The 23,603-nt window shown below is 54.5% G+C and overlaps 2 protein-coding genes across 23 annotated transcripts in view; one reads left to right on the top strand and one right to left on the bottom strand.

The window, feature by feature from the left end:
• The window catches only part of SFI1 (SFI1 centrin binding protein), a 77,509-nt gene extending 75,736 nt beyond the window's left edge, over positions 1-1,773 (top strand). For 12 of the 17 annotated variants that reach the window (XM_060170580.1, XM_060170585.1, XM_060170582.1 and 9 more), the window contains 2 exons: positions 585-922; positions 1,395-1,773. In XM_060170580.1, coding sequence (XP_060026563.1) covers positions 585-922; positions 1,395-1,755 — 699 coding nt within the window. In that variant the 3' untranslated portion in view covers positions 1,756-1,773. Of the gene's footprint in view, positions 1-584; positions 923-1,099 lie in introns of all 17 variants that reach the window. The other 5 variants (XM_060170596.1, XM_060170588.1, XM_060170595.1 and 2 more) reach the window with 3 other exon arrangements.
• The window catches only part of PISD (phosphatidylserine decarboxylase), a 37,152-nt gene continuing 15,267 nt past the window's right edge, over positions 1,719-23,603 (bottom strand). For 2 of the 6 annotated variants that reach the window (XM_060170605.1, XM_060170609.1), the window contains 6 exons: positions 6,430-6,595; positions 4,706-4,942; positions 4,394-4,532; positions 4,015-4,161; positions 3,589-3,749; positions 1,719-3,002 (listed from right to left, as the gene is read on the bottom strand). In XM_060170605.1, the coding sequence (XP_060026588.1) occupies positions 2,778-3,002; positions 3,589-3,749; positions 4,015-4,161; positions 4,394-4,532; positions 4,706-4,942; positions 6,430-6,595 (1,075 nt within the window). In that variant the 3' untranslated portion in view covers positions 1,719-2,777. Of the gene's footprint in view, positions 3,003-3,588; positions 3,750-4,014; positions 4,162-4,393; positions 4,533-4,705; positions 4,943-6,429; positions 8,160-8,188; positions 8,395-11,961; positions 12,497-23,603 lie in introns of those variants that run through there. The other 4 variants (XM_060170608.1, XM_060170611.1, XM_060170610.1 and 1 more) reach the window with 4 other exon arrangements.

Below are 23,603 nucleotides of genomic sequence, written 5' to 3'. Positions count from 1 at the left end.
TCTTGAACCTGTCAGATTTGAGGTAACGCAACAGATTCAGCCTGGCCTTCAGGAACAAGGTCAGGGCTGAAGATCAAAGTTAACAATTCGCAGCACAGGTTGAAGGTAAAGAACTGATGAGGTCATGGGGAGGAGTGGGGCCGAGACTCTGGGGCCTGTGACGTAGGAGTCAAGGAGTTCGGGCAAGGAGGTGAGGAAGCAGGAGTGTGCATTGGGCTTGGGCCCCCCAAGGCGCTGGTGCCTGAAGAGCTGCGACCTAAGTAGGGGTGGGGAGAGGGTGGGGGATGGGAGAGTGTCCATTCCCACCAGAGGACATTGTCACCAGGAGGAAAGGGAGGAGGGTTGTAGCTGTGGTTGGACAAGAACAGTTGCCACTGAAATGCACAGTCATTGCAGGAGTGGGTGTGAAAGGTCAGTAAGGCTGGAAACAGCTGCTTGGGTGGTCGTGGGACTCTCTATTGGTGTCAGGTGCTGAATGAAGGGGCAGGACCAGGTGAGCTGGCCGCAGCAGGTGCAGGTGTGGGGAGCCCCAGCTCCCCACCTTTCTCCCACTTCCCTGCTCAGTGTTCATCCTTCCTTTACAGGCATCAGCCCAGCCGACGATACCTGGGCTTAAGTCCCAGGCCCCTTCATCCCTGGCCAGTGTCCCCAACCCCCGTCTGCTCCTTCCTGGGGACTTCACAGGCACCAGGCCTGGGCCTGGCTCTGACACTGCAGGTGTGTACCTGGGGCCTGTCAGTGCCTCAAGTGCTCAGGTCACTCCCGGCACCTGGAATCCCTGGGTTCAGCCCGGGCCCAGACAGGAGGATGGTCAAGATCAAGCTTATTCTCCTATTGCCACTGGCCACATGGACCTGGAGGCCGAGCTTGAGGGCATCCAGCAGCAACTGCAGGACTACCAGACCACGAAGCAGAATCTCAGGTGAGACCCAGAAACCCGCGTGGCACCCATCCATGGGGAACAGGGGGAGTTGTCTGCCCAGTGATGGCCCCTGCATGCAGGCGGCACCTCTCCCCTTCCGTCCTGCTCAGGAAGGCCCAGGTTGGCCTTACCTTCAGGAAAAGCTGAGCAAAACTTTACACCTGTGTCTTGTGGAAGCCGGTGGTCTACCGGGCGAGTGTGACTGACACAGGATGATGCAGCGAGCCGCCCTGCTTTGTCTGGGTCCACAGCCCACGTACCCCACGGCCAGGCCTGGGACCCTCAGTGTGAGCAGCAACCTTAATCAGAGGGAAGCGGGCAGGTCCCACACGGCCAGCTCTGCACAGGGAAGAGGACAGAGGGCGTTTCTGCGTGATGGTGGAACAGCAGCCCTTCTCCCTCCACCCACACCAGAAGTGTGCTGGGCCTCTGCCTGGGGCCAAGCCAGGCAGCAGGTGCGTTACTCCCTCAGGTCCTGCCAACGGCAAGCGAGCAGCCTGCGGCAGTGGCTGGAGCTGAGCCAGGAGGAGCCCAGGCCCGAGGACCAGGAAGCAGAGCAGCAGGTTCAGGAAGAACTGCAGGAGGTGAGACCTTGGGCAGCCCCCGGAAGGCTCCCAGGCGGGGCTTCCTCTCAGCCTGCCCCCTCAACCTCCCCAGGTGGAAGCGCAGATCCAGCAGCTGGCCTCCAAGTTGCAGGCCCAGCGCCAGCCCATCCGCACCTGTATCGCCCGCATCCATGCCCTGCGGCAGGCTCTGTGCTAGTCACCACCCCACGTCCAGGAACAGAATGCAAAACTGCAGCGAGTTTTTTTATTTCAAAATGTTGCAATTAAATGAATTACTGTTCAGAAGTCTCCCACTTTTCATACAAAAATACTGTGCTACTGATACAGTTGAAAAAGTTCAAATGGCTTCTCCTGCAGGAGAAATTCACAGCATCCCCAGGAAACATGAAATCTGGCCCTGTCCCCACAATCAGTGGCTCCCCAAGGACTGCGTACCTGTTGCCTGGGGACGGGTTTTCTAGGCACTGACATTCTCCCCTCCCCCACACATCAAATACACCACCAAGGTTCCTTTGCCTCCAACATAAGCCCCTGATCAATAGCAGCAACTTTTCTGTAGGTCTGGATTACAGGGAGGGGACCCAAGCTCTCCCCTGGCCCCAGCTGGGCCACCACCAGCTAGCTGCCTGCCCCTTTTGCTTTGGACACCACTGAGGGTTTTGGTGATGGGTCCTGCCTACTGGAAAGAGGACCTGCCAGCTCCAGAAGGTCACTCAGCGGGGCCTGCAACGCCCTGAACCATTAGTGAGCACCCTCGGAAGTTGATGGCAGAGTCGGAGGTGATGCATTCAGCCATAAGTGCAAAGAGAGAAGACAGCTTTTCCCAACAAGCAGGTTGGGAGCAGTTGCATTAAAGGCCCTGGTCTGGGACCCACAGTCAGTGCCAGGAGGCACCTCGCCCCATGCAAGGGAGGCCAAAAAGCAGTGATAGGAGGAGCAGCAAGAAGGTACTTTAACTACCACTTATCTTAAAACGGAAATCAGAACAACTGAATGCTCAGCCAGGACATGTAGAATCTCCAGTTTATACAACACGTTAGAAAATCTCCAAGAGGGAATCAATCGTCCTGGCCTGCACTTTCTCTTCAGGTGGGTAGGGGGAAGATGTAGGTCTAGGACATGAGAGGGGCTCTGACAACCTTGTCTGCACCCTGGAACAGAAGTCACCCAGGTCCTGCCTGGTCAGACCCGATGGTCCCCTCCCTAGATAGCCTCAGAGGTTCCCCTTGAAAAGACCCTCACATTTCTGTGGAAAAGACCCCTCAGCAGCTGTGGCCATGAAAGAGGCTCTAGAGAGAGCCCAGAGCCTCCCCGAATCGGATTTTCTGTCCCGCTTTCAGCTTGAAGTTGAAGTCCTTGGGGGCCTCGAAGATGAGCACAATGGTGGAGCCCAGGTTGAACTCGCCCAGGTGCTCGCCCTTGCGCATGGGGATGCCCTCCTTGTTCATGTGCGTCACGAAGCTGAAGTCATTGTAGGAGCCCTTGCTGTACCGTGGGCTGTTTGTGTGCAGGTCCTGTGGGAGGCGGAGGCAGAGCACGTGGACCTTGAACACACCTCTGCTGCCGTCCCGAACCTGTCCCCCACCCTGCTCAGAAAGGGAGGTCCGGACAGCAGCTCAGGCCATGGACTAGGCCTAACCTGATAGCCCCTGACCAGCTCTGAACTGGAGGGAAATGGAGGATTCAGACCCCCAACTGTTCACTAGTACGAACGGTGCCACAACACCAGCACCCGGGGGGCTGAGGGGCAAACTGACACCAAGAGGGGAAGCCCCGCGGGCATGGGTACTGGCACCCCTCACACACTTGGCCTCCATCAGCATGCCCCACCCAAGTTCCCCTTGGGTTTCTGCAGAAGCAAAGTGCCAGGAAGGGAAGTTAATTCCCTCCCTCACCAGCCACCTCGAGACAGGGGTGGGTGGGGGATAAGCAGAGCAGGAGCTCAGGGCCCAGCCCCTCCTCAGGGCAGCTGCTCTGCACAGCCAGGCCTGGTGGGGGATGTGCCCTCCTAGAACTTACAGTCCAGATGGATCTGGCTGCACAGGAGACGGTGCAAGTGGCCTAGCCCTTGGGCTTCGGCAGGGTCTGGGCTCTGCTTACCCGGTCAAAGTAGATGCGGATGGAGCCCACGTTGGTGGCCCCAACAGCCGTCAGTGAGAAGAAGCCGTGTTTCCAGTCCCCAGTCAGGACTACCCGCTCATTGTGGCAGAAGAGCTCTTTGATCCAGCGGGCCATGCCGGGGTTCACGGACATCAGGGAGCCTGTGGGGACAGACACTGCCACTCCCTGCCCATTGGGAGGACAAGCCTCCCAGAGCCCAGTGTGTCTACTCTGGGAGGGCCCAAGACCCACTGTACCCCCATGTCATTCCAAATGCAGAGCAGGCTGGCTCCCAGCCTGCCCCTGCCACCCGTGCCCAGCAGTCACCTCACAGCTTTGGAGCCTGCGTCTCCTGATACCAAGAAGCTGAGGACCTCTCTGAGTCCCCCAGGGGCAGGTCCCACCCATGTGCTGGCCCAGGCCTACCTGGGAAGTGGCGCCGGTGGGAGACAGTCCAGTCAGTGGGGGAATGGAAGCAGTGGTAGTCCCCGGGGGCCAGGTAGATGACGCAGTGGTAGAGCTCGTTCCCTTCTCGGGTGACCAGCTGGCTCCTGAAGGAGCCACAGGAGGTGGCTGTGGGGCAGACACGAACCAGGCGCTCAGACAAGCACTTGATGCTACCCAACACGGAGCCTGCGTGCAGCCTGGACACTGGCTCCAGGGAGGCCTGAAGCTGCGGGCAGAGTAACTACTGGTCCACAGGCCTCCCTCCCGGACCCACTCCCATCCCCACCCTCTACCCTCTGACATCCAGCGCAGCCACGCCACAGCACAGCTGCCTGGCCGCCACCAGGCCAGGACCCACCTGGTGGGAAGGGCAGGTCCTCAGTGGGGATGCGAGGGCCCAGGAACGACTCCAGTGAGTAGGTGACCCCCTTCACCTGCTCCACCTCGCAGTTCTTCACCTGCCCGAAGTTGAGGATCTTCCCATCCGATGGACTGATCTGGAAAGGCCAGGAGAGGCTCGCTGTGGGGGAGGGCAGGGGGCAGAGGGCAGGGCCACCTCCTTCTTGGGGTTTGGCCTGGGAGGAGTGCCCACCAGGCCACCTCTTCCTAAAGGCACAGCCAAGAGCTGCCTGTACGGAGGCAGGAGTAGAAGGTGGGGTTGGGGCCTCACCACACTGTGGAGGTCGCACACTGGCCGGGCCTGTGGCTTCAGCTTGCGCCGGAAGAACTCGCTGAGGTTGCGGTAGTGGTGCAGGTCCTCCACGGCGGCCTCCTTCATGTTAACCCCGAAAGTCCAGATGTACAGGCTGTAGACGGGCCTGCGCAACCAGTGCGGCAGCTCCACTTGGTTGAGGCGGCCCCAAGCCCGCGATAGCAAGCGCGTCGGCACCGACTTGTACAGGGCCACCTGCAGGCCGCGGGCAGGCGGGTGAGTCAGCCACACCGGGTGAGTCAGCCACACCGGGTGAGTCAGCCACACGGTGTGCTCACCCCCCAACCCCCCTCCTCCCCATCAGCCGGTACCCTCTCCCCTCCCCATGGGGGCCACCTCCCGAGGCCTGAGCAGCTTGTCCCCACGAGGGCTTTGTGACATGGTCGTCTCTCACCAGGAACCAGACTGAGCTTCCAAATCTCTCATCTCTCACACACAGTACTGGCCAGGCCTGTGACACAGTGACTTACAGCTCAGCTGTCAGCCATTTCCTGCAGACTTCCCACAGCAGCTACCCCACTCCCTCCCCAGTCCCCGGGGAGACTGGCCAACACAGCCTCACTTCTTGAGGTGGGGAGGGGCAAACAGATCTGACACAGTCACACAGGCCGTGGCGCGGGCACTACTGCCCGAGTCCCAGACCAGCACAGAAAGGAGAGGCCTCTGGTGTGTGGACAAGTCCACAGCCCAAAGCGCATGTGCTCGTCGCCCCCCACCCTGAGGTTGGGGACTCATGCAGACGGGTTGACCACTGACACCTGCGCTCCGAGGACCTGGACACGCCCGCCGAGCCCACCTGTCCACACAGCTGTCCCCACCTGGTGCTCCTCCAGGAGGCAGAGGGGACTCGGCCTCTCAGTCGGACCCTCCAGCCAAACTCAGGGCCAGACGACCCAGAAGGGGCAGCCTCTTAAACCTTAAGTGCCTCTGCCATAGTGGGACGTGCTTCTAATTGGTGGCTGCTGCTTGCTGAACACAACCAAGACACCAAGTCCCCAAAGCATAAAAGCAATTCCACTCCAACTTTAAACACCTTTAAAGAGGCAATAAGTTAGCGGCTCCCAGCACTCCCAGCTGACGCCCATCCGCGGGGGCAGCCCAGGGCTGCCCTATGACCCCAGGCCTAATGCCCAGAGGTACCCCTGAGCTTTCAAGCCCTGGCAACGCCCACCTGGGCTGTCCAAGGGCCTGGGAGCAGGGTTTCTTCCTTGGGGCCAGCTTGCCTGAGAGCCAGGCGCAGCCAGGCCGTTCCCTCACGCAGCCCTGCCTGGGGCTCCTGGGTCCTCAAAGGCATCCTCACTCAAAGGGGCCCACACAGGCTCCAGCCTCCCTGAACCACCCTCTGGCGTCCAGAAATTAATTTGGATTCTTCTCAAAATCACCCCTAAGCTCTTTTCAGGCACCATTTTCTGAATGCCCAATGTGGGTTCTTTCCAGAAGCAGAGTCCCCACATGGCAGAAATGCAGGCAGAGACAGCAGGCAGTGGACGGTGGGCCGTTACAGTCACCTGTCTGCAGCCCACCCTCTCCACAGGCTCGCCTTCCAATGTGACCCTGCTGGAGCGCTCAGGCCCCACAGCACCACCTCTGATCTGACAAATGTCTTCTCCTGCTCGGTCTCCTGGGCCCCAACCTCAGGCCTGCCTGGGGGGAGGCCAGGCCAGCAGCCCCTGCACACTTACCCTGCTCACGGGTCTCCATCCCACCCGGCTGAGTGGCCTGAGGGCGCCAAGGGGCAGGAGGTAGTAGAGGACCGTCAGGGGCCAGGAGCGCAGTTTCAGGGCGGGTTTGGACATGCAGCTCAGCTGTCCCAGCCTTCGCCTCAGGGCCAGCTGGGGGAAGTACAACCTGCAGGGCACATGTCCGCACACAGCCAGGGTCAGTGGAGGACTGGGGGCCCCACCTCACCCTCAGCAGGCTCGCCTCTCGATGGAGTCGGGCAGCACCGGCCAAACTCCTTCATCCCAACCCCACTCTGAGGTGGGGGCTTGGCTGCCTCTGGTCAGCAGACTCACTTCCCAGTCTCCCCACCTGCCTGTCAGCTGAGACACACAGGGTGAGGCGCCTCTCAGATGGAGCAGCTTCTGAACCTGGCAGGGACCCCGGAGAGGACCTTGGGGCTGAGTGCACCAGGAAGATGGTGCAGAACCTGCCTTGCGGCTCCCTACCGGCCTGGGGCCAGCTCTGCCCACACAGGCTCCAAGGAGAGCTAGTTTGATCCCCCTTAGCCCCTGGCAGCGCAGGATCTGGGAAAATCTCTTCATGGCTCCAAGCATCTTATTTCCTCATTTGAGGGGCCTGACAAGATCACAAAGGAACACACAAACATGCACAAGCACTAGTGCGCGTGTACACACACACACACACACACACACACACATACACACACACGCACGCACGCTACTGCTCCATCCATCCCCGTGCTCTTTCTGCATCAGGTCAGGTTCTCCAAAACGATCCAGAGGTTGGTGGGGATAAGCTCCCCGCCAACCCTCAGGCCACCTTCCAGGTCTGCTGGGGCCACATACACCTGACCCAGGCCCCTCCTTCCAATAAAGGTAGGTGGGCCTTCCCCAGACCCCACCAGCTCAAATTCAGCGCATTAAGCCAGGCTCAGCCTCGAGGGAGCCAGACTCTGGGATGAGCCTTTCCACCGGAACCCTGGCCCTCCTGAGGCATGACACTGAGGCCCAAGTTACCTTGCCACATGCCTAGGACCTAGAAAGTGCTCCTGAGGCCCCAGTGTGGCCATCACAAGATCACACTGCTACCCACTCTGAGAATGTCCCGGGGCTTCGGTTTCCTCATCTACAGAAACACTGCGTTCAACTGGAGAATAAGGCTCCATCTGTGCCTGTGTGCTCTCAGAGAAGCTCTGTCCTCTGCCCCCAATTGCTCAACAAACCAAGGAACAAAGAGGCACCTCAGCTGATATGAAAAGCAGAAAAAAATGGAGAACTGAGCCGAAGGCCAGGCCCTGCAGCTCAATGGTGGCCCTGGGAGGCGCTGCTTCTCCACTGCTCACCAGACCCCCTGTGTCCACTGTCTCTCCCATCCCACCCCCTCCAGCTTTAAAAAGGTCTGGCAAGTGGGTAGGGGCCAAGCAAAGCCTGACACATCACTGCTCTCCCCTGGGCTCCCCCCATCCACCTCGCTCTCTGCAGAAGTACAGGGACCAATCTCGGAGGAGCTGCGCTGCAGCGGGGTGGGGGCGCAGCGCAGACACTGGCCCACCAGCCTGCTGGCCCCCCAGTACCTGAAATGGGCTCTCCGACTCAGGTCCCCCAGGCCGGGCCCCTCCAGCCGCGGGGGCTGGTACCCTGGCCCCCTGCTGCCGCCACCACCTCCACCACGGGGCCGCTGGACGTGAACTCTGACCTTTCGGAGGCCAAGGCGGGGCGAGGCCAGGTTAGGACGCAGGCGTGGCCCGCAGCATCTCACCATTTTGCCGCGCGGAGCTCCGGTCCTCGCCGCGCCTCTGACTGACACATGGTGGGCGGCGCAGGGAGGCAGTGCCAGGCTCGCTCCCTTTGTCTCTCCTCCTTCCTCCCTTCCCCCCCGGAGCTCCTGCGCTGTCACCGCTCCTCGCCCCGGCGGCTGCGGCTGGGGGACCGCTCCCTGGCTAGGTCCAGTCCAACGGATCAGGGCTGTTGCAGAGACAGGCACCCATCACACACCTGCTCGGCCTGCGCACCGGCCCCGCCCTCGGCCCGTTCTGTCCCTGGCCTGGCTGCCTGCCTGCTTCCAGCAGGGAGGGGCCTCTGAACCCAGGAGCACAAGCGGGAATCTGAGCCCCGCGCTCCAGGCGGGCGCCCAGCGTCGGCCTGTCTGCGGCCCCGGCGGCCCCTCCCTCGCTGGGACCTGACCCATTTTCCTTTCAGATGACAAAGTAGCATCTGAGGGATGAGGGCGCAGGAAGGCGGGAGAGGCACGGCAGTGAGACCCCAGCATCTGGCCTGCTCCGGCTCTCTCCTCGTCGTCGTCCCCAGCCCCCGCCTCAGGGTCCCCCATACCTGCCTCCTCTGAAGAGGGGCACCAGGGCGACCTCAGGGAAAACGGCCACCCCGCCTTCCCATCTCTCTCGGGAGGAACAGCACTTTGGTCCGCGGCCGCCCAGCTCCCTGAGAGGACGCCCAGCCTCTGCAGATCACAGGCAGGGGGAGAGCAAACATTCTGCAGCCTGGGAGTCACAGCCCCGCCCAGCGCAGCCCCCAACCCACGTGCCCCACGTCGTCTTTAGATGAAGACATGCGGGGTCCCAGGGCTGCTCCGAAGGCAGAGAACTGACCCGGCCCAGACCCCCACGCCAAGACCGAACAGGAGGCCCCAACTCGGACATAGCTCGACCCTCACAGGCTGAACTTCTGAGGTCCTGGGCAAACCCACCTCAGCCAAGGAGGTGAAAACCGCCAGCCTGACACCTGCCAGATCTCTAGGTGTGAGTGGCCATGGGGCTGGATGAGGCTGACTAAGGTTTGGACGTTAGCATGGATTTCCACCCCTGCCAAGGCCCACCCCACCTCAGACCAGGACCCCTCGGCAAGCTCATCTCCCCAGGCTACCCGCCTCGCTGAATGGCCGTTGAATGGCAGGAGGGTGCCCGCACAGGCCTCCTCCTGCCCAAGGCCCCATGGACACTCTGGCTTTTGCCTGGCCAGGCTCGAGCTGAGGTCCCGCTAAGTCCCTTCCTACAGCCCACCTGCCGAGCACAGCCCCACCCACCTGCGGAGCACAGCCCTGCCCCGCCCTCCCAGCCTCGGGCCGCAAACTCGCCTCCCGGTGGCTCCCCAGGAAACAGGCCCAGCGGGGTGATGGGCAGTCAGGTTTGCGCCTGAAGCTAGGCTCCAGGACAAGGCTCTCTCCCCCGACTCTAGAAACTCTAGAAAGCTTGGGCTGCTCGCACACCCGGGATTCACAGTGGGGGCTGGTGACGCCTTGTGGGCGGGGATGGGAGCCAGGCCTCCTCCTCCCAGTTTTCCACAGTGGGACCTTGACCGCTGCAGGATGTTGTCAGAAAGGCACATTCAGGAAGCCACAGACAAACCCAGCTTGGCCCAAGACCTCAGGACCTCAAAGCAGATCCCCCGTGTGTGCCTTTGCATTGCATTCTCCCCCAAGGCCTCCAGTCCAGGGGCCTGACCGGGCCACACAGCCCACCAGGGCAGTGGAGGGGACTCTGGGGGACCAGCCCAAGGAGCTGCTATCCTGGAGAGACTCCAGGAACTGCCCTGAGAAGCTGGGCAGGAGGTCTTCACGCCTCAGTCCTGTCTCTGTCACTACTCTACTTCCTCTTCGAAAATGAGACACTGAGACCAGGGTCTGGTTTCTTTTAAATCACCAGTGTTCCCCAAAAGGCCCCCAGCAAGCTGACATGAATTCAGCTGTCCACCAGGAAACGGGCCAACTCCCTCTGACTAGCTCAGAGCCGCAGGACGGAGGGAAGGGGGTCCCTAGAGGTCACCCCTTTTCACTTCCCAGGAGCAGAGCCACTTCCTCAACCAACAGTGCTCCCAGCATCCCCATCTCAGAGCCCCACTTGCCCTCTGCGCCTACAGTGGCCTTTGGAGGCCAAGCTAGAGCTTTCTCCCTTTCTGGTTCCCTGAGTGCAACTTGCGGAGTTCAGGCCTGAAGGAGGAGCCTGCAAGGAGAGCGCCCTGAAGCAGAGAAGTACAGACCCCTTCCCTCTCTCCTGAGAGTCTCAAGGACACTCTGTGGAGGTGAGTTTGGGGCTATGACCAGTAGGACTTTAAAGTCATTACATGGCCATATGGAACATGAGAACACAGAGGCTTTGGTGGGGGGCAAGGACAATCTGGTTACTGTGATCCTGGACGCCCTCCCCCCACCCTCGCCCTGAGAGCTAGGAAAGGCCTTGCAAGTCACACGTGCTCTCTGAGTCTCAGTTTCCTCATCTGGAAATGGGAAGGGTCCTTCCTCCTGCTCACCCGCCCTGAGTCTCACATCAAAGCTGTGACCAAGGCCAAGAACAACTCTGCTTAGAAACCCCATGCCTCTCTTCCATCCAAGAGCTTAGTGCAGCCTCACCCCCCAGACCTGGCTCCCAGTGCCTCCCCTCCCTTTCCAAACCCACGCTCTGGGAGGACAGAAGTTTGCTACCACTGGGAAGATGGAAGGAACAGGGCAGAGGAGGCAGTTCTGACAGAGGAGCCCAAACCACAGGGGCAGCGATGATGTGAGTAGGAAGGGATGGCTCAACAGGACCATGCTGGGGGGAGCTCACCTTTGTCAGGACATGCTGTTCTGGGGGTTCACACCCCAGAGGTGCTGCAACATCCCCACCCACCCCTCACCGCCCTAGATGAAGGCCTTGCAACCCTGCACGTGTCCAGCCCGAGAGCCCAAGGATGTGCTCCTGCTCCGAGTGGAAAGCTCACCGGGTGCCAGTTACCTGGCCTGAAGCCTCAGCAGAAACCCCCAGTGCCCCCCAAAACATGTGTCCCCAGCCTGACTTGCTGTGCACACTCCCGGCTCTGGAGGGCAGGGCTGCTGGGTAGCTGTGTCCAGGTGGGGCCACCAACCATTCCTCCCCTGAGTTCCAAGGCTAGAAGCTGACAAAATGTCAGAAGTAGGGAACCAGGAAAATGGATTCTCCCAGGTGAAACGGGTGAGCCATCTTGGGGAAGCCTTGGGCAAGAGAAGAGGAAGCAGAGAGAAGGATCCAGAGGCACCTCTTTCAAGGGCGGTAGAGATGGGGACAGGACTCGGCAAGACTCTTTCTTAAATCCCCTGAAGGAAAGCAACCTTCTCTGGGGCAATCCTTGGCACTAGCGGGGAACGGGGTCCTGGGAAGGGCAGAGTGTCACCCCCTCCTGCCCCTTGGCTGGTACATGGTGACAACTGCAGCATGTCCGGGTCCCACCGAGGAACACTGCTGCTTCCCTCCCCCTCTGGCGCCCGTCCCAGACCCTTCGGGCAGAACTGAGGAAATGGGCGCAGGAGGACATCGAGCCGCCCGCAACGCCCACATTTCCCTTTTCCGGGCCGGGAGGCAAGGAGATGCTACACGACGCGAAGGAAGTGAGCTCATCCTGCCCGGCCCCGTGACCCACCGTGTGGGGCCAGGGAAGCCACACTCGATCGGGGTTGGGGGGTGGGCTCCTCAGGCCCCAAGCGGTGAGGGGCGACCGGCCTCCCGGCTACGCGAGCAGGCCTTCCGCTTGCGCGGGACGGCTCGGCCGCGGCCGCTCACTCACCAGCAGGTGGTCCGCTCCGCTGGCTTCCGCGGCGCCGCGCACCGGCTGAACTCGCAGGGAGGCGCCGCTCCTCGCTCCTCGGAAGCCTGACTGCGTGCGGGGGCTCGGCTCCACCCAGTCAGGGGCAGCGGCAGGAGACCGGACACCAGGCTCGCTAGTCAGCCGCGCCCCGCCCCCCAGCCTGGGGTTCCTTTAAGGGAAGGGGCGGGGCCAGGGGAGCGGCGGGAACAGGCGACCGGCAGGCGGCCACAGGACTTCGCGGGTGCCTCTTGAGGGCGGGGCTGGGCTCCCTGGGCCGTGAGCGCCTCCCACACACCCCTCCGGGCCGCCAGGGCCTCCACGTGCTGCGGACCTCACCCGAGGGCCGGCTTCTCTAGACTGAACACAAAGCCACCTCCAGACACCTTTTCTAGCCCTCAAAGCCCTCGCTCCTTCATACACCCGACCCTGAAGACAAAGGCTGCTCCTCACCCCACCCCCTCTCCTCCAGGCAGACACACCCTGACACACAAAAGCCCCTGGTGCAGACCAGCAAACAAGACCCAGTGGGCAAGGTCCACCCCCGCCCAGCACGTAGGCTTCCTAGCGGGGATCAAGACCTGTGGGGTGATTCTCACCTTATCTTTCTACCCCACTAGATGGTACCCCACTGCAGGGTCAGCACCCTACCCCCATGCCCACTGAAAGCAGGCAACGTGGGATGGAATGAACCAGCTTAACACTTTTTAGGGGAGGGGGAGGGTCCAGTGGGGAACACCACCACTACTCAACCACAAAAAGCATGTGGAATTCAGGAGCCTGATTAGCTGAACAACCCCAGCTTCTTTTGACCACTGGGAATTTAGTTTCTAAAGCATCATTTAGACCAGGAAGAGAGCTGACAGGGCTTGTGAAGAGATGGGCAGCTCAGCCAAAGCAGCCTGGAAGAGGACACAGCAACATGCAGACACAGCCCCACACACCTGCCCCCTCATCTGGATCCAGCCCAACCAAGTGCTCCATAACAAGCTGGAGGGATCCTTGGGACGCCAGTAGGAACTGGGAGGCAGGGAGGTGCACAGCCCACTCAGCCTCCTAGCCTGGGCTCACAGCATTCTCGGAGCCCCAGCGAGACTTTAGACCCCTGCTCACCTCAGAGCTCCAACCAACCACCACTCGAGATGGAATAAAAAGGAGTTAAAGCACAGGAAGATGCTGACACACAATCTTAGCAACACTAAATTCCAGAACCAGAAATCCAGGAAGACCGTCCTGACTTCCCCAAAGCCTGCAGTGCATCCAGCAGGACCGAAGTTAGACCTAAGGGGGAAAAACAAGTCTGGATCAAAAGCCCAGATTCTTATTCGCTGAGCGGCCTGTGGAGCGCTGATGCTCTCCACTGTAAAATGACCAACTAGGCCGCTCCACGTGGACCAGAACTCCTCTGTAATCATTCAAAGCCTCTCAGGCTGACTGGTGTCTAGGAAACTCATAAACCAGCCCACAGGTCTGCCCTGAGATTAGCCCGCCCAGCCTTCTAACCTGCCCTCCACCACGTACATCTCAGGAGGGAAATGCCTTCTGGACAATATTCCAGACAATACTCAACATAATTTCTGGGAGTAAGAAAAACCCCCTTGGAAAGTTTACTCTCCCAGCCCAAACGAGGTCCCTTCCGGCCACCCACACTTGGTCCTTAATTTCTAGTCCTCCCACCTTCTTTGGACTCCCCTGGGCGGGAGTGCCACCTAGTGCCACTGCGAGGCTCTGCAGGCCCCAGGCCACTTGGCCGCAGCACCCGTGGACAGGCCAACCTCCTCAGGCAACCCACTGCCACTCCCCCGCTCCTTGCAGAGTGAACTCCGTGCCCTGCTGTGCCAGAGGACAGAAGGGAGTGGCGGGGCAGGGGTGGCAGGTGCTCTCTGTTAATTCTCATTCCCTGGGGGCCGATGGAGGCCCCTCGAAGAAGAGAGGTGATGGTCGGTGTCCCAAGGCTGGCACGAGGAGCCAGGGGCAGGTTATCAGCCTCACAGAAGCCTGGGCAGGAGCCCAGACAAGCACGGACTACCCTCAGGTGATTCCTTCATCTGAAGGCTTCTCACAGCCCTGCCAAATTCTCCCTTCGTGTTCTCGAATGTTTCCTAGCAATCCCACCAGCCCAGATGACTTCTCTGCCACCCAGGCAGCGAGGAGGGTGCAGCAGGGTAAGGAAGCCCAGCAGAAAGCTCCCTCCAGGCAGGAGCCCAGCCTTGTCCATTCCCTTTCCCCTTAGTGGTGCAGGCACAGAGCACCCCCTTGGGCTGGAGGAGGCAAGGGAGAGGAAAGGCTGGAGTGGCTGCCACAGCTCCTGGCACATACCACGAAGGAGGTCCCTGAGGCCTTGAGATGTCCTCCTGCCCTGGAATGAGGCCAGGATTCTCTGAGGTCAGAGCTGGGCAGGCAGCAGGGTCTACTTCCCACCAACTTGACTGTCTGCCCATTTTAACATCCAGAACTGTCTTCTCAACACCTATTAGGTAAGAGGTAAAATAGTACTTACTGAATCTCCACCCCCTGCCAGCATAGGACCAGGTATTTATTTACACCTATGTCATTCTCATTTAACAGCAGCCTGTTCACAGAGGGGAACAATAAAGCTATAAAAATTACAGGAAGTTTAAAAACATGCAAAACATGTTCTACACTGTCCAAGGTCATGGACTCGTGGAGCGAAGGAAATGCCAAGTGCAGATCGACAGGGTAGCGGTGAGCGACGTGGGAGACCTGACAGGCTGATCTGGCTTTATTCCTTTTCAGAACTGTAAAGTCACACCTCACATTTAAAAAATACTAAACTGAGGGCAGAAACAAGGAAGCAGTGCTAACGCACCCCATGGCCAGACGAGATGATAACAAACCAGATGTGCTCAGATGTGGACTGAAGTGTTTAGGGGTGAAGTTTCATAATGTCTGCTATGTACTTTCAGTGGCTCAGAGGAGAGTCTGTACATATGCACAAAGCAGATACAAGGAAACATTAATAACTGGTCACTCAAGCAGTGTGTGTGGGTAACAATTCTCTCAACTTTTCTACTCTGTTCAAAAGTGTTCACAATAAAATACTGGAAGACTTTGCTTTAAGCCACAGAAAAACCTCTAAATTCTACTAGGGAGAAAAACTCAAGACCACACTCAGCACACAGCGCCTCTCTGGCCCTGAGGCAGCATCATGCCCACCACTCCTGCTTCATGAGGCGGGTGGGGCAGTTCCGAGCCGAACCCCTCCCTCCTGTCCAGGCAGCAGCCCTCCGATGACCACAGCCCACTCTGCAGCCTAGGGCCCCATCTCTGCAGAGTCAGCTCCTTGGTTTGCAGGAGGAGGGACACATGGACGGCTTCTTCCCCAAAGGGCCCCCCTTTCTACCAGGCCAGCTTCCCCACCACCTGCACCTCTGTCCTCAAGACCCGTGAAGGCAAAAAGGACTCCTCAGAAGCACCAGAGACCAAGGGAAATCTGCCACCAGATGCCACCCTTCATGGAACAGGAAACCCCGGCGGGAGGGGGGCGGCACACCTGGGCACTCCCCCCATACACACCTGCCATCCAGGTCACCTGGTGACCTGGGCTTACAGACGCTACACACCTTCAACCCCTCTTGGTAAGAAGCACTTATGAAGGTCTGTTCCCCCCTTTGACTTATAGGGCCAAAAAGGACAGCATATCTGAAATCATAGCTGCCACACAAACGCAGACTGCGATGCTCGGGCACAGGCGGTGGCCTTCCAGCTCCGGTCAGTGTTGCTCCCTTGAAGCCAGTTCTCCAGAGAGGCCTGGTGGCGACCACCCTCCCCACTGAGGCCAAACGCCAGGCCCAGGTAGCCCAAATAAGGTAGCCGGGCTCTTTGACCCCAAACCCTGACCTTTTTCAGGAAGGACACCATGAGTTCCTGAAAAGAAACTCATGGAAGCGTCCCCTCCTTCATGCGCGGCACTCGGCCTGCTCGAGGCTCCAGTTCTAAGGGCAGGGCGTACTCCTGGTCTGACCAGAGCCAGAGGAATGTGGTGGATTCCTTGTTCCGTGCTATTCAGACTAAACGTTAAACTTACAAATACTCTGAGCCAGTATAGACAGAGAATAAACACATGAAAATGTTGAAGTGGACTCACATTTAAAGAAAAGCAAATTACAAACTGTATTAAGGTATGATTCTTGATGTTCCCTATTTCCTCCACTGCTCTCAGTAAAGAGCTACTCCACCCCTCGCATCCATTCAAGTCAAAACTCACGAGTCATTTTCAATTTCTCTCTCCCCTTGTATGCAATCCATCAGTGCATCCTGTCCACTCTCCCCTCAAAACATACCCAGAATCGAATGTGGAATCTAAAAAATACAGCAAACTAGTGAATATAACAAAAAAGAAGCAAACTCACAGATATAGAGAACTAGTGGTTACCAGTGGCAGGGGAGTGTGGGTGGGGAGGAATATTGGGATAGGAGAGTAAGAGGTACAAACTATTAGGTATAAAATAAGTTACAAGGACTTCCCTGGTGACGCAATGGTTATGAATCTGCCTGCCCAATGCAGGAGACACGGGTTCGAGCCCCGGTCCGGGAAGATCCCACATGCCACGGAGCAACTAAGCCTGTGTGCCACAACTACTGAACCTGCACTCTAGAGCCCGAGAGCCACAACTACTGAGCCCGCGTGCCACAACTACTGAGCCCGCGTGCCACAACTACTGAAGCCCACATGCCTAGAGACCACGCTCCGCCACAAGAGAAGCCACCGCAATGAGAAGAATGAGAAGCCCGCGCAGTGCAATGAAGAGTAGTCCCCGCTAGCCACAACTAGAGAAAGCCCGCACACGGCAACGAAGACCGAACACAGCCAAAAATAAATAAGTTAATGAATTAAATAAGTTGCAAGAATATACTGTACAACATAGGGAATATAGCCAATAGTTTATAATAACCTTAAAAGGAGTTTAACCTTTAAAAATTATGAATCACTATATTGCACACCTGTAACTTATACTGTACATCAACTATACTTCAATAAAAAAAATACCAGAATCGAGTGCCTCCCCCCTGCCCCAACTCCACTGCTCCCCACTCTGATCCAGGCCACCACCTTCTCTTGCTGGGATCCTGTCAGAGCCTCCCAACAGGTCCCCTAATCTGTCTCCATAGCAGCCAAGACAACTGGATCAGAACCCAGATCACTCAGCACTCGCTCAGAGGACAGGCTGAGCTGGCGCCACGGGTCCTCCTGCCCTCCTACCTTCCTGCCTTCTGTGCCTCCAGCCACAGGGGCTCTTTGTTCTCCCTAAACAGAGACAAGTGTTCTCTATCCATCTCAAGCCTCTACTTGGACCACTCTCCTGGCCCCTCAGATGCCCTCTCAGCCCACACGGCACTAAGCGGGGCCTTCCTTCCTTCCCTGACTGCCTTGGTCCCAGCCCAGCTCTGCCCCAGCCTGAGACACTGTGCCCTTTACCTATGTTCTCTCCACGGCCTTTCAACCACTAGACATGTCCATGTGTCCATCTGTTTCTCAGCTATCTCAGCCCCTAATAAGGGAAGCTCTCTGAGGATGGGAGCTCTAGCTCTACCAGTGGATCCCCAGCATCTCAACAGGGCCTGGCATATGGAAGGAGCTCAAAGATCTGTTGAATGAAGCAGCAAATGCAAGAAGAGAGGAATGGTGTTCATCTATGACAACTGTTTCAGTAACACCCAGTGTGGTTCATATACCCAACAATGCCTATTACAAACAGGTACAATAGTTTTAGACGGCAAACATGTAGCAAAAATCGTGCAGGTGCCCAGACCCCTTCAGACAGCAATTCTACACTGAGGCATTCAGCCTGAGGAAAAGGCCTACGTGCAAAGATGTGCTCTACAACGTTAATCACGATGGTAAAAACCACCAGGGCACCAGAATCCACTATGGTAGCAGAGCCACTTAACGTATGTAGTTACATGAAGTCTTGCAAAATCATCATACGTAGCAATATGTATAAGGTAAAAAAGGCAAGATACAAAACAGGAGTAGCTGACCCCTGAACAACACAGGTTTGAATGCGTAGGTTCACTTATAAGCAGACTTTTTTCAATAAATACGTACTACAGTACTACGTAATTGGAGGATGTGAAGCCACGCATACCGAGAGCGGCCTGTAAAGTTATACGCATATTTTCAGTCGCTGGGGGGAGGGGAGTCAGTGCCGCTAACACCCGCATTGTTCAAGGGTCAACTGTATATCCATTTAAAAAAACAGACAGACATCAAGTGAAAAATAAAGCCCGTGATTATGCAACAAGTCGTCAGGTGAGAAGGGATGGGAATCATGACTGTCCTCCCAGTTCTCCAACATTCTGTCAGAGCGTTACATCACCTCTGTCATTTACAAGAGAATGAGACTGACTTCCAGAAGGGGGCCAAGACCATTCAATGGGAATGTGCTGGGAAAACTGCACATCCCCATGAATGAAGTCAGATACTTAACCTTACACGATATAAAAAAACAACTCAAAATGGATCAAAGACCTAAACATAAGACTTAAAACTATAAAATTCTTAGAGGAAAACAGGAGAAAATCATGACACCGGATTCAGAAATGATTTCTTAGATATGACACCAGAAACACAAGAAATAAAAGTATAAATAGATAAATTGGACTTCATCAAAAGATATGATCAAGAGAGTAAAAAGATAAGCCATAGAATAGGAGAAAAATATTTGCAAATACATATACCAGATAAGGGTCTAGTATTCAGAAAAATAAAGAACTCCTGCAACTCAGCAACGAAAAACCACACAATTCAAAAATGGACAAAGGGGGACTTCCCTGGTGGTGCAGTGGTTAAGAATCCACCTGCCGGGACTTCCCTGGTGGTACAGTGGTTAGGACTCCATGCTCCCAATGCAGGGGGCCTGGGTTCGATCCCTGGCCGGGGAACTGGATCCCACATGCGTGCCGCAACTAAAACCCGGTGCAACCAAATAAATAAAAAAAATAATAAAAAAAAAAAGAATCCACCTGCCAATACAGGGGACATGGGTTCAAGCCCTGGTCTGGGAAGATCTCACGCACCACAGAGCAACAAAGCCCATGCACCACAACTACTGAACCTGTGCTCTTGAGCCCGTGCTCTGCAGCAAGAGAAGCCACCGTAATGAGAAGCTCGCGCACCACAACAAAGAGTAGCCCCCGCTCGCCACAACTAGAGAAAGCCCGCGTGCAGCACCGAAGACCCAACGCAGCCATAAATAAATAAATATTTTTAAAAATGGACTAAGGGCTTGAATAGACGTTTCTCCAAAGATATATAAATAGCCAATAAGCATGTGAAAGGATGCTCAACATTACTAGTCATTAGGAAATGAAAATCCAAACCTCAATGAGATACAATTTCACACCCATTAGGATGGCTATTATAAAAAAATTAAAAGGTGGATTAGAGACCTAAATGTAAGACCAGACACTATAAAACTCCTAGAGGAAAACATAGGAAGAACACTCTTTGACATAAATCACAGCAAGATCTTTTTTGATCCACCTCCTAGAGTAATGGAAATAAAAACAAAAATAAACAAATGGGACCTAATGAAACTTAAAAGCTTTTGCACAGCAAAGGAAACTATAAACAAGACGAAAAGACAACCCTCAGAATGGGAGAAAATATTTGCAAATGAATCAACGGACAAAGGATTAATCTCCAAAATATATAAACAGCTCATGCAGCTCAATATTAAAAAAACAAACAACCCAATCCAAAAATGGGCAGAAGACCTAAATAGACATTTCTCCAAAGAAGACATACAGACGGCCAAGAAGCACATGAAAACCTGCTCAACATCACTAATTATCAGAGAAATGAAAATCAAAAATTACAATGAGGGGCTTCCCTGGTGGCGTAGTGGTTGGGAGTCCACCTGCCAGTGCAGGGGACACGGGTTCGTGCCCTGGTCCAGGAGGATCCCACATGCCGCAGAGCGGCTGGGCCCGTGAGCCATGGCCACTGAGCCTGTGCGTCCGGAGCCTGTGCTTCGCAACGAGAGAGGCCACAACAGTGAGAGGCCCGCATACCGCAAAAAAAAAAAAAAAATTACAATGAGGTATCACTTCACACAAGTTAGAATGGGCATCATCAGAAAATCTACAAACAACAAATGCTGGAGAGGGTGTGGAGAAAAGGGAACCCTCTTGCACTGTTGGTGGGAATGTAAATTGATACAGCCACTATGGAGAACAGTATGGAGGTTCCTTAAAAAACTAAAAATAGAATTACCATATGATCCAGCAATCCCATTCTTGGGCATATACCCAGAGAAAACCATAATTCAAAAAGACACATGCACCCCAATGTTCATTGCAGCACTATTTACAACAGCTAGGTCATGAAAGCAACCTAAATGCCCATTGACAGACGAATGGATAAAGAAGATGTGGTACATACATACAATGGAATATTACTCAGCCATAAAAAGGAATGAAATTGGGTCATTTGTTGAGACGTGGATGGATCTAGAGACTGTCGTACAGAGTGAAGTAAGTCAGAAAGAGAAAAACAAATATCGTATATTAATGCATGTATGTGGAACCTAGAAAAATGGTACAGATGAACCAGTTTGCAGAGCAAAAGTTGAGACACAGACGTAGAGAACAAACATATGGACACCAAGGGGGGAAAGCGGCGGGCAGGGTGGGGATGGTGGTGTGATGAATTGGGCGATTGGGACTGACATGTATACACTGATGTGTATAAAATTGATGACTAATAAGAACCTGCTGCATAAAAAAATAAATAAAATTCAAAAATTTTTTTAAAAAAAGGTGTTGGTGAGGATGTGGAGAAAGTGGAATCCTCATACAATGCGAATTGGAATATAAAATGGTACAGCCACTGTGGAAAAGTTTGGCAGTTCCTCAAAAAGTTAAACATAGATTGACCATATGATCCAGAAACTCCACTCCTAGTTATACGCCCAAAAGAACTGAAAGCAAAGACTCAAGCAGATACTTGTACACCAATGCTCACAGAAGCACTATTCCAACAGCCAAAGTGGAAACAACCCACTATCTATCAATAGATGATAAACAAAACATGGTCCATCCATAAAATGGAATACTATTCAGCCTTAAAAAGGAAAGAAACTCTGAAACATGCTTTAAACATGGATGAATCTTGAAAATCTGGTAAGTGAAATAATAAGCCAGACACCAAAAGACAAATGTATGATTCCACTAATATGAAGAACCTAGAACAGTCTTCACAGAGACAGAGTAGAACAGCGCTTAAGGGGGTTGGGTGGGAGGTAGACTAGGGAATATTATTTAAAAGGTACAAAGCTTCTGTTTGAGATGATGAAAAAGTTCTAGGAACGGATAGTGGTAATGGTTGCAAAACAATATGATGGGGCTTCACTGGTGGCGTAGTGGTTAAGAATCTGCCTGCCAATGCAGGCGACACGGGTTCGAGCCCTGGTCCGGGAAGATCCCACATGCCGCAGAGCAACTAAGACCGTATGCCACAACTACTGAGCCTGTGTTCTAGAGCTCATGAGCCACAACTACTGAAGCCCGTGCACCTAGAGCCCGTGCTCTGCAACAAGAGAAGCCACCTCAACAAGAAGCCTGCGCACCACAACAAAAGAGTACCCCTGCTGCCGCAACTAGAGAAAGCCCGCGTGCAGCAATAAAGACCCAACGCAGCCAAAAATACAATGCAGGGAACATGGGTTCCATTGCTGGTCCAGAAAGATCCCACATGCCATGGAGCAACTAAGCCCGTATGCCACAACTACTGAGCCTGAGCTCTAGAGCACACAAGCCACAACTACTGAGCCCGTGCACCACAACTACTGAGCCCGTGCACCACAACTACTGAAGCCTGCACACCTAGAGCCTGTGCTCCGCAACAAAAGAAGCCACCGCAATGAGAAGCCCACGCACTGCAACGAAGAGTAGCCCCCACTCACCGCAACTAGAGAAAGCCCGCGCACAGCAACGAAGACCCAATGCAGCCAAAAATAAATAAATAAATTTATTTTTTGAAAAAAAGAAAAAGAAATAGACCCCAAAATGACAGAAGATGATGAAAAGGAGAAAAGGACTTTGAGACAGCTAAATAAACAAGCACAATATGCTCAAAGATTTACGGGAAAATATGATCATAATGAGAGAAATGGAAGACATAAAAAAGAACAACTTGAAACTTCCAAAATGAAAACCAGAATGTCTTCAATGAAAATTTCTACAAAAAGCTACTAGAATAAGTGAATCTAATAACATTACAGAAATTTTCATATATTGCTAATGGGAATACAAAATGGTAAAACTATTAATACTTTCAAAACAGTTTGGTGGTTTCTTATAAATACACAGTTACCTATGAATAGTAATTGTACTTTTAGGTATTTACACAAAAGAAATGAAAACAAATGTCTACACAAAGACTTAAACACAAATATTCATATAGACTTTATACATAATAGTCAAAAGATGCAAACAACCCAAATGTCCACCAACAGATGAAGGGTTAAAAATAATATGTGGGGCTTCCTTGGTGGCACAGTGGTTAAAAATCCTCCTGCCAATGCAGGGGACACGCGTTCGAGCCCTGGTCCGGGAAGATCCCACATGCTGCAGAACAACTAAGCCCGTGCACCACAACTACTGAGCCTGCACTCTAGAGCCCGAGAGCCACAACTACTGAGCCCTCGTGCCATAACTACTGGAGCCCACGTGCCTAGAGCCCGTGCTCCACAAGAAGAGAAAACACTGCAACGAGAAGCCCGCGCACCACAATGAAGAGAAGCCCCGCTCACGCAACTAGAGAAAGCCCGTGCACAGCAACGAAGACCCAACACAACCAAAAATAAATAAGTAAAATTAAAAAAAAAACTGTGGCATACCCACCCAATGAAATACTATTCAGCAATAAAGAGGAATGAATTTCAACATTATGGTCAGTGAAATAAACCACACAGAACAGAGTACATTCCATTTAAATAAAATTTCTTAAAAGAAAAATCTCATCTATAGTGATAGGAAGCAGACCAGTGATTGCCTGGAACCATGGGTGGATACTGACTGCAAAGGGATGCATATTTTATATCTCCAGTGTGGTTGTGATTACACAAGTCTATATATTTATTAAAACCAATGAATTATATGCTTAAAAAGGGTTTTATTGCATGTAAACAATACCTCAGTAAAGTCGACTTAGAAATTGAATCAGGGCTTCCCTGGTGGCACAACGGTTAAGAATCCACCTGCCAATGCAGGGGACATGGGTTTGAGCCCTGGTCAGGGAAGATCCCACATGCCGCAGAGCAACTAATCCTGTGCGCCACAGCTACTGAGTCTGTGCTCTAGACCCCGCGAGCCACAACTACTGAAGCCCGTGCCTAAAGCCTGTGTTCTGCAACAAGAGAAGCCACCACAATGAGAAGCCGGCACACCAGAACGAAGAGTAGTCCCTGCTCTCTGCAACTAGAGAAAGCCCACGCTCAGCAACGAAGACTCAATGCAGCAAAGAATAAATAAATTTTTTTTAAAAAAAGAAATTAAATCACCACAGTAGCATTATTTACAGTAGCCAAGACGTGGAAACAACTTAAGTGTCCATCAAGTGATGAATGAATAAAGAAGTTATGGTGTATATATTTACA

Source organism: Lagenorhynchus albirostris, chromosome 14 (genome assembly GCF_949774975.1).
Source record: "Lagenorhynchus albirostris chromosome 14, mLagAlb1.1, whole genome shotgun sequence".
NCBI lineage: Eukaryota > Metazoa > Chordata > Mammalia > Artiodactyla > Delphinidae > Lagenorhynchus > Lagenorhynchus albirostris.
The sequence above is the reverse complement of the archived record's forward strand: the minus strand, read 5'-3'. Positions and strand labels throughout refer to the sequence as shown.